The sequence below is a fragment of the Aulonocara stuartgranti genome (assembly GCF_965226115.1).
Source record: "Aulonocara stuartgranti genome assembly, chromosome: 16".
Taxonomy (NCBI): Eukaryota; Metazoa; Chordata; class Actinopteri; order Cichliformes; family Cichlidae; genus Aulonocara; species Aulonocara stuartgranti.
This window is the reverse complement of record NC_138952.1, coordinates 32,034,222-32,048,835: the sequence shown is the minus strand read 5'-3', so window position 1 is coordinate 32,048,835 and position 14,614 is coordinate 32,034,222. Positions and strand designations below refer to the sequence as shown.

General features: G+C 37.9%; 1 protein-coding gene across 1 annotated transcript; it reads right to left on the bottom strand.

The window, feature by feature from the left end:
* Positions 1–2,822: 2,822 nt before the first annotated feature.
* On the bottom strand, positions 2,823–13,900 carry hacd2 (3-hydroxyacyl-CoA dehydratase 2). Its single transcript, XM_082508564.1, has 7 exons — positions 13,683–13,900; positions 12,133–12,250; positions 11,260–11,278; positions 7,099–7,187; positions 6,419–6,540; positions 4,800–4,978; positions 2,823–3,591 (listed from the first exon to the last, which is right to left on the bottom strand). The coding sequence occupies exons 1-7, from the start codon at positions 13,805–13,807 to the stop codon at positions 3,509–3,511; spliced, it is 735 nt and encodes a 244-aa protein (XP_082364690.1). The 5' UTR covers positions 13,808–13,900; the 3' UTR covers positions 2,823–3,508.
* Between the last annotated feature and the right edge of the window lie 714 nt (positions 13,901–14,614).

The window sequence follows — 14,614 nt, the reverse complement described above, 5'->3', positions numbered from 1 at the left end:
ATACCAGTTTTTTCTGTTTGCTTTTAACAGATATCTTACACTAACCAGCTGGGGCTGTAAGGTTTGAGAGATTTTGCAGTTCACTAGGAAAGTCTGAAATTTACTAAAAAACAAACAACAACAACAAAGTTGGGGCTCTAGGTTTCAGCTCTTCATAACTTAACAGAATATTGCAGCCTCTATGGTTCGATATTGTTCGATCTTTGTAAAATCTTCCTGTTTAGTTACTGAACGAGTCCATAGCAGACGTGCCTCCTACAGACAGACCCACGGGTCATTATAACATTTATCCAGTATGAGAGCATTTTGCAAATTTTGTCCATGTGTTATATTTAAAACAACAACAACTTTCTTTTATTTTAAGCTGTCTGTAGTTTCATTCTTAATAATACAAATGCCCCTGTTTACTCTGCACTCACTTCCTCGTCATATAAATATAGCTTTTTATTTGTGTACAGCACATCTTTATATTTGCATGTTATGTATCATTAGATCACACTGACAGTAGTGCACAGTGTCAGCAGGCTTACTTTTCAGTTCATTTCGATTGGGCCCAAGCCTGCAAAGTATTTGCACCACAGACGTCACGTCCAAAGGCATGATATGTTAACAGCAGCGCAAATGAGGAAGGCGGTCACGCTGATTAGTGCTTATCCTGCCCAGCTTCATGCACCCCGTCCATTTTCATTACAGCGTCAGGCTAATGGGCAACTTGGTTTTGGCTTGTATTTAGCTGGTAAAGCCGTCCAATGCTGCTATATTATACAACAGACAATGTTCCCACCTACATAGTGTATGAGTGAGTCACTGGTACATTAAGGCGCGCGAACACACATACGCACACACAAAACAAGCCATTTGCCCCCCAAAATTATGAGAAGGGCATTATAATTCACAGGCACCATCAATGGTCCATTAGGGCTATTTGTGTACAGGTGCATGGTAGTCATGTTTATGCATTTATACATGAAAATAGCAAATATGATTCTCATATTGTAGCTTTATTGTAAATATATACTTGTTATTCACACCTGCACAAAGTCTGCTGGCCCCATGCAAAACATTTGTATCAAAACTTTATTCAGGAAAACCAATTCTGGAGTAACACACCATGCTTCTGTATTGTGTCTTTTCTTTCTTTTCTAAACTGAGATTAATAACATAGATCATCATTCCTGCAGACAGCCAGATCTCCTCTTTCATGCAGTTTTACAGCAAGCTGCACTTGTGCTTCTGCAAGACATGTCCAACAAATGTTCCTGATCATGCTCTATCATTTCAGGAGAATAATGTGGGGAATAAAAGGAGAACAAAGGCTGGTTTTGACATTACAGCCACTCGGTGCTTACATCGCTAGGATAAAGGAGTGGTTTAGGATCGTGACAGCAAGCTGAACTTTAGCAGCATAATTTGTGTTGTTTGTAATCCGTGACACTGACTTTTAGAAGAAACAGCATAATGGAGCATGATGTACACAAATCCCTTCAAATTAAGAGATAGTTGTTTCTGAGATTTCAGCCTCAAGTTTTATTTTAACTACAGACTTCCAAAAGTAATCAGGGCAATAAATCAAAAACCACATGGTGTGACCAAGGGAGCATTTTTTCCTGTGAATTATAAAACATGCATGTAACTTATTAAGGGCTGCATTGCACTATGGGTGGTTCTGTGTGTATTTAAAAACCTATCATCAATTACTGATTCAGAATAACTTGGAAACTTGTCTTTTTTTTTTTTTTTTGGCTTCTGTGACATTTCTCTGGGAACCACAACAAAACTCCAAAGTACCTCTAATGCACTGTGATGGAGGCAGAAATCTCAGATACTGTGAAACCAACAAATCTGTGCATGGCTAGTTATCACCAGAGATATGACAAAAAAGAAGTTTTTATTTAAATACTTATTTCTTTTTTGCTGATACTGCTTTGCTGATGAGGTGCTTAAAGGCAGTTACTGCAAGCATTATGTTTTAACTCAAAGGTAATCTCGAGCCTGGTGTTACGGAGTCACCTGAGTCCAACGAAAATATCAAGCATTCAGGATCATAATGCTCAAATGTAACGTTGTGTCCAAAAAAACAAAAAACAAAAAAAAACCCACAGGAGAAAATCATTACTCCTGTAATGCCATGTAGCTGTCACATATGAAAAGTACTTTAGTTTACAATCCTCTACATAAATAATAACCACCAAGCGTATTTACCAAACTACACAGACCCCAATCTGGATTTTTTTAAATAAAAGTGAAAACTCCAACACATATTTAGGCTACAATGCAGTTTTACATTATCAAAGCTTATTTCATCCCAAAACACTGTTGCTACTACAGATTGTGCTATCTGCTCTTTTTATTTTTTGCTTAAGTGTCCCGTATCTTATGCCAAAATAACTTCTTTGTAAGTGTTTTCTTTTTAAAACATCCCCTTTAAGACACACGGACTGTGTTTGTAAGAGGTGGGGTACACACTAGGAGCTTAAAGGAGCAGGAATGCTTTAATCTTGACGCTTAAAGTATAATTTAAATGAAGCTAACAATGCTATAAACATCCAACAGATTAAAGAAACAAAAAGGCAGAAAAATGATGGATGTGCACAGGAAAAAAAACAAAAACGGGACTTGTCTAGTCACAGGAATTAGTGTCTGAACCACCTGGACATCAAACAATGAAGAAATCAAAGGACACGGCTCACAGTCATCACTTGAAAAGCCAGGAAACTTTTAAAGCTTTTAGAGAGTAAACATAAACTAAGCTGAGGCAGACTCCACAACCACAAACAAGCAAACAACGGCTGAGAGGAATAAAATGGACAGGAAAACCCAAGCATGCAAGCATGGAATGAAAGGTTTATTGAACTAAATCAGGAATGTAATCAAACCTTTAAATAAAATAAATGACAGAACACAAACATCTGGACCACAGTTTGCAGCAACGAACACTGTACCTGCAAATCCTACAGACACCAATTTTCAGTATTAGACTTCACATCGTTCTTTCTAAAGCAAAGCGTCTTAAAAGAAACCAAAAAACGAGTCGTGGGGAGGCAACAAATCTACTCTACTTTTTTTTTTTAAGTTTCATTTAAAAAGAGGGGAAGGGAATCGGGGAGAGGTATGAATTATATCACTGTATAATTCGAATCAAGCTTTACGTGATGGAGCTCTGCTCACTGCTCAGACAGCCGCTCGACTGTACCCAAGTCAAAATACAGATCCTTCACAGCTGCAAGCTCTCTGACTAAACAAAAGTAGCTCTGTAAGTTTGTTCATGAATAATATAAAAGAGAAAAAACAAAACAAAAAGATAACACCAGTTCTTTGTGTACAACCAAAACAACGGCTGTATTAAAGAAAGTTACTTGATAATTGGACCGTCTGCCAGGTCAGTTCTGGCAGTTTAAACCTGGTCGGGTTTCCAATAAGCGTAATTTTGTTCCTCGTTTATTTGATGTTTTGGTTTCTTTTTTCATTTTCTCCCCCCTCGTTTGAATCTTGCTGAATGCCGCTGGGCTCACTCCACTTTGCCGTAGTCCTCTATGTGACCCAGCACCTTCTTCCTCTGCCGGATCATGTGGAAGTAGAGCTGGGGAAAGACTGGGAGAGGCAGGGGGAAAGAACAAATTAATACATTCTCCAATAAATGCTGATCAGTGCACCAACTCCTATTCAAGTTACAGTTAAGTCAAAGTGCAGATGTTGAGTGCTTAAGAGAACACGTTCACCACTGAGAAATTACACACAGACCACTAAACAACAACAACAAAATATGAACCAACTTTCTATCTACACATTTCCTACAATACCACAAAAAAGGGGAAAACTATAACCAGTTGCAATAGATTCCACATGCATATCTAATAATGTGACCACTGAGTGCATAATATTGTAATTATGCCTTTGATATGCGCGTTTATTTTTTCTTTTAAAAACCCCACTAATTATGTAATAGCTTATGTCATTATGGGTCTGTGTCCACAGGCAGCTGAAAGCAGCCATGACCTCATTTTCAGCACCCTTCTCTCAGCACTTGTTGTTGCTAGGATACAAAAAACATTTTCTTCAGATAGAGATCGTAAATAACCGGGCTGTCAGAGACAACTAGGACCAAAATCCCTTTCACTGTTGTTGACAAGGTTGATAACATAAGTCCATCACTTCTCACTCATCAACATCCTATTTGGTAGCTGCAGCCCCGAAACCTTCAACTTAAACATGGCAACATCAGATTTATTGCCAAGAAGTATTATTGCAACAAAGAAATATCCAACCATTTCCTAACTTTTCATGCCATGTTTAGTTCTTTTCTCAGTTTTACAGGCTCTCTGTTGTGAAATGTGTAAATATTAGGGTGGCCACAAACAAGCAGCACTCAGCTCATAGCAGTCACCAACCAACAGTAGTGAATCCTTAAGTGCAATTCGCATACATAAGCAGATTTCTAGTGTTTTAAGGGCAAAACTGCCTTCCCTGTTCAAAAGAAAAGGGAAGACTTTTTTTGATTTCTTTTTTAATTTAGCACTTTAGTACTACATCTCCTAAGTGAAAAAGTAAAAGCCTCTAAATGAAGTTATGAGAGTGAGAAATGCTTTGCAACATGCAAAAAGCCATCTGAAGATGTGACTGAGAATCCTCCCACAGGGAGCTCTGCATGTTTGATTAGGAGTCTGCAAATATTTTTCAAAACTAAATGTCTAAAATGGCATTTATTGATCAGTTTCTGATGCAAAAAAAAAAAACCTGCAAATGAACAATGGGCTATTTCACTACACAAGGTAGAATGGAAAGTCTCGCCTTTGACTTACGGGGAATGTAGGAAATCATGATGAGGATGAGGAAGGTGTAGTAGTCGAAAGAGAAGTTGTACTTGTTGGGTAAGGTAACAGAGTACAGGCCTGTCTTCTGCACGTATGGCAGCGCTGCATAGATAGTCAGCAGTTCCCCAGTCACTCCCATGGGATACAACACGATGAAGAAGGTGTACCTACAGTACAGAGGTTTATTAATGAGAGGGGAAGGGAAAGAAACAATTAGCCTCATCACTTTATCGTTTATTTGCTGTTTTAGTAACAGGAAGCAGTATCGTAGTAAATCATTCCCTAAAACACTAAGTAAGAGGTGATAGAAAACATTAAGAGTAATAATGCAAAGCAGCATTTAGAGTATTAAATCTGAAATCACGCAGAAATCATTGACATGATTTAAATATATACTGTGACACAAACATAAAGCAACAGCAGGTGCAAAAAATGCAACTCAAAAAGATCCTAAATCATTGAAGTGTTAAGCAATCACATGTTTTAAACAGAAAGAAGCAAAGTTTGCAATTAAATATGACACGTGCACACAATGAAGATGTTGTCTTCTACAGAGAGAAAACTCTTCATCTGTCTCTTCTATAACTTGCACTCCAAACCCAGCGACTGTCTTCCGTGATCCTACAATGAATTTTCCACAAATGCACAACAAATTTCTGTCTCTCAGGGCTCACGTCAAACTCAGAGTTGAACACCAATATAGCAATGGTCCCATTTGCTTCCTAGCAACAAAGACCTCGGGGAGGGAGGCTCTTAACCACTGTTGCCTTGGTTGTAGATGCAGACAGAGAGAGGCTTGTGTTTTAATTGTTGAAGCACAAGCTTTTCTGCATGTTTGATGACATCGACGAAATAATTTGGCAGTGTTTGACGTAATGTGATGAACAGCGACTCCTTACTGCTTTAGCATCCTCTTTTCACGCAATACGACCTTAAGATTTTCATTCATGAAGGATTGAATTAGGTTTGAAAAGAGGTCAAGTAAACAAAAACATTAATCAATTATTTTCCTTTAATTACATTAATTACATTTATTATTTTGTTTGGAAAACAGGCTGAGAACTAACAGTGGAACACCCAAGGAGTCTATTTTTATTGCATTTTTTATGTAATTATTAACAGATTGAAATTTGTCCTGACTGAAAGCATTATTAGCAGCTTGGTGGCTTTGTTCTCTAAGGACCTGACTCCAGTCAGCCATTTCTGTTTATCTTTGCATCGATCAACTAACAGGTAAAAGGTTGAGCCACAATGCAATTCAATAAATTTGAATTTGCATATTATCATTTTGATAATATGCAAAAAAAAAGGACGAATAAACATAAGCAAACAAAGAGAAACAAGTTAAGAAAAATGAAATAAAATATGCAAAGCAAAACATAAATAAATATTTTTTTTTAAAAAATCATTAATCATGTAATTCTTAAGATGATGATGAAAATATATTTAAACACAGGAAGCAGATTAAATATTAAGAATTTAAAGAAATTATTAATGCCTTTTTTATTACTTTAGTTCAGGTTGTTGTTTATTATTTCATCTTTTATTCTTACTTTTAGCACTTTCAGTCCTCCATTGGATGAAAATACTCTTTAATTATTTCTTACCTAGCCCATTTGATGAGGTATGGCAGGTGATTGAGCAGGCTGAAGGTGTAGAAGGAGTAGCGGATAATCTCTGTGACAGTCCAGGCTGTGACAAACAGCAGTACACTGTCCTCACTTTGAACCTGCGCACACACAGAAAAAGAAGGATGATGGAGGGAGAACAGGCGAACAGACGGCCTTGCATCATGTTACAGTAGTTACTCTGCTGTAGGCCAAACTTGACTTTCCCCCCTCACAGAACCATGCTGTTTGTTTCAGATGCTCAGATCACACTGCAGGCCAACATTCACTATCCTTAAATATTATTTTAAAAACAACGTACATTTTATGTTAAAGAGACAAGCGCACTATGCATTAATTCACTCTTCTAAATACACCCTAGAAATGCATTCACGTAAAGGGGAAGAGAGAACAGTTTGAGAGAAATGTCAGTGCATCATCATTCAGACAAACAGGAAATAAAACCCATCAGAGATTAGACAGATGCTGTCGATTCATTCCTGCAGCCTTACAGCAAAACTGTAATGTTACTTACTCGTTTACTCCTCTTCAAGCTACAAACAGGGCAAACAGTAGATCAGCTGGTCAATTTTGAATTTAAGTGAATGAAACAATGTAGAAGGACGGTGTAATTCAAGTTCAGTTTACACAAGTAGCAAAAGGAAAGAAACTCGCTGTACCTCTTTGACACTGTGCGTGACAGCCCACGTGAGGAAGACCCGGGACATGACCTGGAATCCAGTCAGGACCACAGAGGATGGTACGATTCCTGGGAGATGAGGCAACACACAAACACTGAACATATAAGCATGCAAGACTACTGGTTTTAGTACAGCTGACTAAAACTGTCCTCTCTTTGGTACACCCTTTCAGCTATACAGAAAATCTATTCATGTCTACACAGTCACTTTCAGAACATTAATTGTAAAGCGCGGAACATTTCTGCAATGCACCAGCTGCCGTCCATCAGCTATAGACAGGTTAACCTTGAAAGCCTGCAGACGCTCTGCATGTACACTGTGTTAACTCACACTTCACATGTTTTAGCTGCTCCTCTGTACGGGTCAAATGCATGGCAGTCACCAAGAGCTCTGTTTGCCCAGTGACAATTCCAGTAAAGTTTGATCGAAAGAAAGAAAGAAAATAGATGAATCTGTCCTAAGTGATGACAAAAAAAGAAGAAAAAAAGACAAAGAAAGAATATGTTGTTTTCAATAGTTAATTCAGTTTAATTCTGAATATTAAACGTGTTACACCTGTCCTGATGTATAGTTTTGTTTTGTTTTTTACTAGCAGTATGTAGCACGTAAGGGCTTAAACTGCTATAAGGAAATATTAAGCACTTTTATTATATTTTTGTATACTTTGTATACAACTTAGTTACAAATGTGTAACACAAACAAAGGTCCATACCAAACAATGAACCATTTATTAACATCTGTGCTCCTTTAAATCAATATTCGGCCCTGCAATCATAGATCAGAGCACAACTATATTTGAGCCCACGTTCATTTTGGCCTCAGCTACACATCTGCAAAGCTTTGTGGCGGTACCTTGCACAGTTATGACTTTACCACACTAACAAAATGTGTCCACAGAGTGACAGACAGACATGTAAACACTTGCCACAATGTCTAACCACCTTTGTGGGAGTTCCTAGGAACCTCAAGGGTCATGTGTTGTTATGGTGGGACTAAGCTTATGGGCTCAAAATGTGGTCATAAATATTTTGTACTTGTAAAAAAGATTTGTATGTGTAAAAAAGATTTGTGTGTGCGTAAAAAAGATTTGTATGTGTAAAAAAGATTTGTGTGTGCGTAAAAAAGATTTGTATGTGTAAAAAGAATTTTCGTGTGCGTAAAAAAGATTTGTATGTGTAAAAAGGATTTGTATGTGTAAAAAAGATTTGTGTGTGTAAAAAAGATTTGTGTGTGTAAAAAAGATTTGTGTGTGCGTAAAAAAGATTTGTGTGTGCGTAAAAAAGATTTGTGTGTGCGTAAAAAAGATTTGTATGTGTAAAAAGGATTTGTATGTGTAAAAAAGATTTGTGTGTGGACTTAGAAAAAAAAAACCCTGCAAGTTACAAGTACGGATTTTTGACCCTATTTTTCTTCCCTTCATCTGATTGGTCAATGTCATGTCAAGTCAATCACAAATGTAACAATCCAATCAGAGAACAGATGGGTTTGGCTGTCGGAGGGGCGCTTTTTTTGAACTGCAGGTCTTTGAAGGGAATAAATGCCCTTTTACATGCCAACCCAGCGTTTTCCTTCATCACCACGAAGGAAAACAGTCTGTGGTCGTCCGAGTTTGGTGATTTTTATGTCACAGGTCTACGTGTTTAATACAGGGACTTCCACAGCCTTTTCAACAGCGCTGCGGACCGCGGGGTGGGGGTGGGCAGTGTTTTGGAAATGACAGTCTTCATTACAAAGCTTTCTTCGTTATGAATTAGCATACATGTTTTTATTGAACATTTGAAGAACTAGCAAAAAAAACAAACTCTTGTAGAGGACATAAAGTCAGAGATAGAAAAGACAAGGAGCAGGTGCATCTAGTACAGGTAGAGCTGCTGCAAAAACCCATAGAGCCCAGCAGCCAGCGTAACAAATTCTGGATCCTTTGCTTTTAGTTAGCAGTTAGCATTAGCAGTTAGCATTAGCAGCGTATCCTGCATCCGATGTGAAAGGACTTTTATGCTGCGCACTGTGACTCACAGCAATGGTCCTGGGTCAGCCCTGACTTTGTGTTAAACTAATCCTAAAGTAATAATGGTATTTCTAACCACTGATATACCACAACTTTTTCCTTTCAACAGCTACTGAAAGTTAGGGGACCTAGCTGCTATCGGATATTTATATAGCGATCCTCCAGCTTCAAACTGTATCACCCTTCAAGGACCTGCAGTTCAAAAAAGCGCCCCTCCGACAGCCAAACCCATCTGTTCTCTGATTGGATTGTTACATTTGTGATTGACATGACATTGACCAATCAGATGAAGGGTAGAAAAATAGGGTCAAAAATCCGTACTTGTAACTTGCAGGGGTTTTTTTTCTAAGTCCACACACAAATCTTTTTTACACATACAAATCTTTTTTACGCACACACAAATCTTTTTTACGCACACACAAATCTTTTTTACACACACACAAATCTTTTTTACAAGTACAAAATATTTATGACCACATTTTGAGCCCATATAAGCTTCCATTCACAGTCTAAATGTAGCTTTTCACTAAAATTTAAAATTGCTAATAATAATAATCATAATAATGTAATTTTTAAAGTAGTACATTTGAGAAAGATGCTGATGAGAGACTTTGTGAGTAACATATCCACATATAGGACAGTTATAAATGATGATGCAGTGTGTGTGTGTATGTGGACAGCAGCCTCGGGTAGCCTGTTTACAGTATGAAAGGTCAGTTAGCTTTAGCTTCAAATCCCAGATAACGGAGAGAAAGGTTTGTGCATTACAACCGTGGCCAACCGGGCCACAGCCACTCTCCTCATCACATTAACGCCACGTAAGCAAACAGCTTCTCTGCCCTCTTTTTTTGTACACACTTCAGATGTGAAAAGGTTTTGTTTGTCTGTACATATTTACATCTGACTTACATCTACAAATGCGATTTCACGACTCATAATTATGTCTTCTGTCAAAACTGTAAACTGAGATATCAAGCTTTGTTATCCGATTTGTCAATATGAGATCTGCAAACATGCGTTGCCCAGTAAAAAAAATGACGTTATAATAACTGACGTGTTTGAGGATCAAACAACAAGGTGCAACTGGGTGTCTGTGTTCCAGTAAAGATGAGTTAACTTGGTTGTGAAGGTCAAAGATTTCACAAATTAAACTACATTTTTCAAACCTCTGGAATAAATAGCACTGGTTTAGAAAAGAAACGAGCCAACTACAAATTTAAAACCACCCAAATGTGTCATTAACTAAACAGCCATCAAGGTTACTTCATATTCTGTTCGGAATGTAAACAACAAACATCTGATACTCGATTTCTCCAGCATCTTTAACATATTTCACCCTGTAGCAGAGGTAACTGAAGGTCATACTGAGAAAAAGTGAAGTAAATTTGAGTCACTAGAAGAGTTTTAATGCTCGCTGGATCTGGACTATCTGGAACTGGTCTAATGGGAAGCACACCAAACAGTCTCCCAGAGGATGTTCCCTCTTTTGGGGATAAAATCAGAGAGCTGCCTAAAATACTTACACCATATTAAACGCTGAATACACATATTTATGTGCCATGGGTTTAAGGCATGATCAAATTTATAAAATACAAACAATCAATGTACTCCATTTCTGACACGGGTACCTAGCTTACAATATGGAAGAGGAAATATGTGAAAAAGTTCAAGGGGCCCGAATACTTTTGCAAGCCACTGTATTTGCTTCTGTATTTATAACTGTGTTTCAGTGGGCAGCGTGTGGCTCAGTGGTAAGGACTAACGCCTGGGAGCTTCTTCTGTGTGCAGACAGTGTTCTCTCGCTGTGCTTGTGTGGGTTTTCTCCAGGAACTCGGGCTTTTCCCACCATCAAACAAACCCACATTAGGTTAACACTGCCTCACAAACAAAGGTCGTTCAAGAATTTCCCTTCCTTGTTTAAAAAAAAGAAGCTTAATCAAATTAAACAGCTGTTTTTAAGCATTTCTGCACATTACCCTTTGAAGATATATAAAACTTTAGTCCTGGGTACTTGGTGAGGAAGCTTTACCTAAAAGGATGACTGAATGGATGGATCTAAATCTAATCTGTGCTTCACTGGTGACACGAAGCAAGTGTAAGTGAGGGAAGGTGCAGTCTGAGGAGAAACTCACCTACAGCACAGTGCAGTATCTGTAAAAGAGGAAAATGATCATAGAAATTGACTCAATCTGTTTCTGGAATAAAGTACACGGACACATTTTTAACTCTAGCTACTGTTGGTCCAGTTTATACGCAGAAGAACTCGAAGATTTCCTATAAAAAATGTTCCAAATACCTACCCCGTTAATACATTATATATTCTATTGAAACAAAATGCTGAGAGTCACTGAACCAAGTCAAAAATCATTGGTCCTATTTTTGATCACCTAACTAAGCTGAGGTCGGTAGTGCATGTGTCATTTGATGAATGGAATATATTGACTTTAAGTATACAGTGCGTATGGACAGCATCACTGCAACACCTCTAACACTCACTACACACATCTGGGTCAGTATGTGTGTTAGCATGACCACTCTAAACACATGTAAGGCTAAAAGAATGTCTACATACATTTTTTAACCTAGTGTTGAAAAACATTAGAAAATGATATTCATTTGTAGTTTGCACCAAACTATAATTTTAGGATCTTAAAATACTTAAAATAGAAACTAAAATCCTTAAGTCATTAACTGTGTGGCTTCAACATGGTACGGAGAGGCATGTTAAGTTATCAGTTATCAGGGCATACCAAACTCTGAAGAGAATCAAAGACACTGTTAGACACTGTCCATTATTAGTTTGCCCTATATGTGTCAAAAGGCTAATGCTGGATTAATAAAATGGTTTTTTTCTCATTACTAGTCTCTACATACAAAACTGATAGTGTGTGCTGATATGAGCAATAGTAGTGACCTCTGAAATAATACCACATATTCAACAGACCATACACCTGCTGCATGCTCAGTTTTTATCAGTTATGCCACACCTTTAGTGGTTATCTCACCTCGAGAACAGCTCCAGTCTGAAAGAACTTCAGAGGTTTCTCTATGGAGTAATACAGCCCATGGTAGCTTCCTCTGGCCAGGTAAGCTCGAACCAAACCCACAGCTATCACCAGCCACCTAAACAGTAGAGGAAAATGCAATGCGGTCACTTCATAAATGAAAAACAAGGCCTACCAGATGATCTTGCTGTAGAAATAAACATCTTATGATGCGTCTGTAGTTTATGTGACATACAGTCAAAAGCAGCCATTAAAACAGCTGCGATTTTTGCATCTTTTGGCAAACATGTGCACACAGACAAACACAACACACACACACAGGTAACAAGTTATAGAAAAAAAATATTTAAGAGGTCTTATTACTGGGTGCTTAGTGGTGGTGCTGGACCACCTTGTGCTACCATTCTTTGTATATATTATTCCTCATTTCAAGGATTGGTCCCTGAGCTGGAAATGTCAGACGCGAACTAAATAAAAATAATGTAGTTAAGATTAATTCAGAGAAAGTTTCATTTCACACTCTGGTTTTAATGACTCTTAATCTCCGTCTTGGCTGCATTTGATATCAACTCTGGGGCCAGTTAGGCAGAAACTGAGCAGGTCTGCTTAGCGGCTGTGGCTGAATATGCAAAACCGTGCCTGCGAAAAAACACCCTAAGTGCTCAGCACAAAGCAAGCACTGTACAGGCCGTCAATACTGAGGAGGGTAAATGTGGCCTAACTGGTTGGAACAGTCAGCAAACAAGTCACCATTCAATTGTGCAACAGTCTGAAAATCAGAGCAATAAAATCTGCAAAAGGATTACTGTGTACACGGTTCAAGATAACTACCATTTGAAAAGCTAAGAAAATATGTTTGCATTATTAAAAATGCAAAACAACAACCTCCATCACAATCGTATTCTTTCTCCAAACATACACTTTAAAAAACAACAACAACAACTCATTTGTAGGTTTAAAAAAAATCTCATTTAAATCACCGAATTGTCTTTTCAGTCCTTAAAAAGATTACTTTATTTTAATATTATAAACTATCACATGTGGTTTTGGTAACATTTACGATAATCTTTCTTTCATTTTCATAATTCTCTCTCATTCATTTGAGCGGGTGCTAAATAAACAAAAATCAATCTCAGTAATCCAACAAAACAGCATGTCCAATGCGTGAATCCGCACTTTCTGACATAAAACAACTAAAAAAAAACCCGCACACAATGAATATCTGTCATAATATTCCTGTACTGTATGGAGTAGCGTCCCGTCAGTCACAATTAATGTCCACGCCAGGTGGCTGTCTGTTGCTCCTCTAATGTTAATCTTTGTAAGCCCTTGGATGCAGGAGGAACAACGTCCAAAGTTGTGCTTCTCCTTAGCGCGCTTAGGCATGTTTATGACATTAATAACTGCAAAAAACTGGAAGAATATTAACGCTGTAACACTACAATGGGGAACTCCTTCGCCCATTATTTAGCACAGCCCATCAGCACCACCAGAGACATTTCTATCATCCACCACCCAGCAGCATTAGCACGAGGAAACACGCTACGTACCCCGCTGTCATAACAACGTTGTAAATGACGAGATATGCCGTGGCCAGGGCACCGGGTCCCTTCTTTCTCTTCGCAGCCACATCGCCGTGGGCCGCCTTGCTGGTTCCCGAAGCAGCTGCCGACATAACTGCAACTATCAACGGTCTCCGCTCCTGAACGACGGCGGGTGTCAGGAAAGGAACATGGGCCACACCAGGAAGTGTCGTACTGAAACGGGATGTTCGCTCCACCTCACTTCCGTCTTCGTTTTGAGAAGCGTAGTTTAAAAATAAATAAATAAAAACAATTAAATAAATATTCATTTTTTAAACATCAAAAATATATGTATTTATTCTCTTATTTAAGTTTATTATTTTAAAATATTTTTATTTGCCTTATTTAACTAAATTACTGCCCGCAAAGTGTGCAGGATCACTGAGTTATCATCGTCAGGTCCTGTGACTGCAGGTGGCGGTTTGTGCCACCCTGTTTCAGGGGCCCGGTTTGTGTTTCTTCACATTGCCTTATTCGTTTTCTAAATAATGAATAATTTTCTGCGGCAAATAAGTGGCACAGAATATTTGATTGTTCTGACTTGGAATTTCTAATCAGCAATGAAAGTATCGTTATGGAGGACCCAATGTTTAAAATATTTATTTATTTATGTATTGCTTCTGAGTGTATTCAACCTTTAATAAACCCCCAGTTTATTGTTCTCCTTCTGATTTGATTTAATCTTATTTACTTTATTTTTATTTACTTTATATTTATTTTTATTTACTTGCGTACTTATTCTTACATACATTTATTTATTTATTGTTTTAGGCATTTATTTCTTTGAACATAATTACCACAGCTTCTTTGTATATGTACAAGGACAGTAAAGGCCTATTCTATTCTATTACATATTTTCAGGAATACTGAACGTTTCACCAGCAGTCAGAAACCTAATA

Coding starts and splice junctions, on each gene's coding strand:
- hacd2 (XM_082508564.1), bottom strand. CDS start 13,807: ATGTCGGCAGCTGCTTCGGGAACCAGCAAGGCGGCCCACGGCGATGTG. Junction 6,541..7,098: donor TCACGCACAGTGTCAAAGAG/GTACAGCGAGTT, acceptor GTGTGTGCGCAG/GTTCAAAGTGAGGACAGTGT. Junction 4,979..6,418: donor TACCTCATCAAATGGGCTAG/GTAAGAAATAAT, acceptor TCTGTACTGTAG/GTACACCTTCTTCATCGTGT.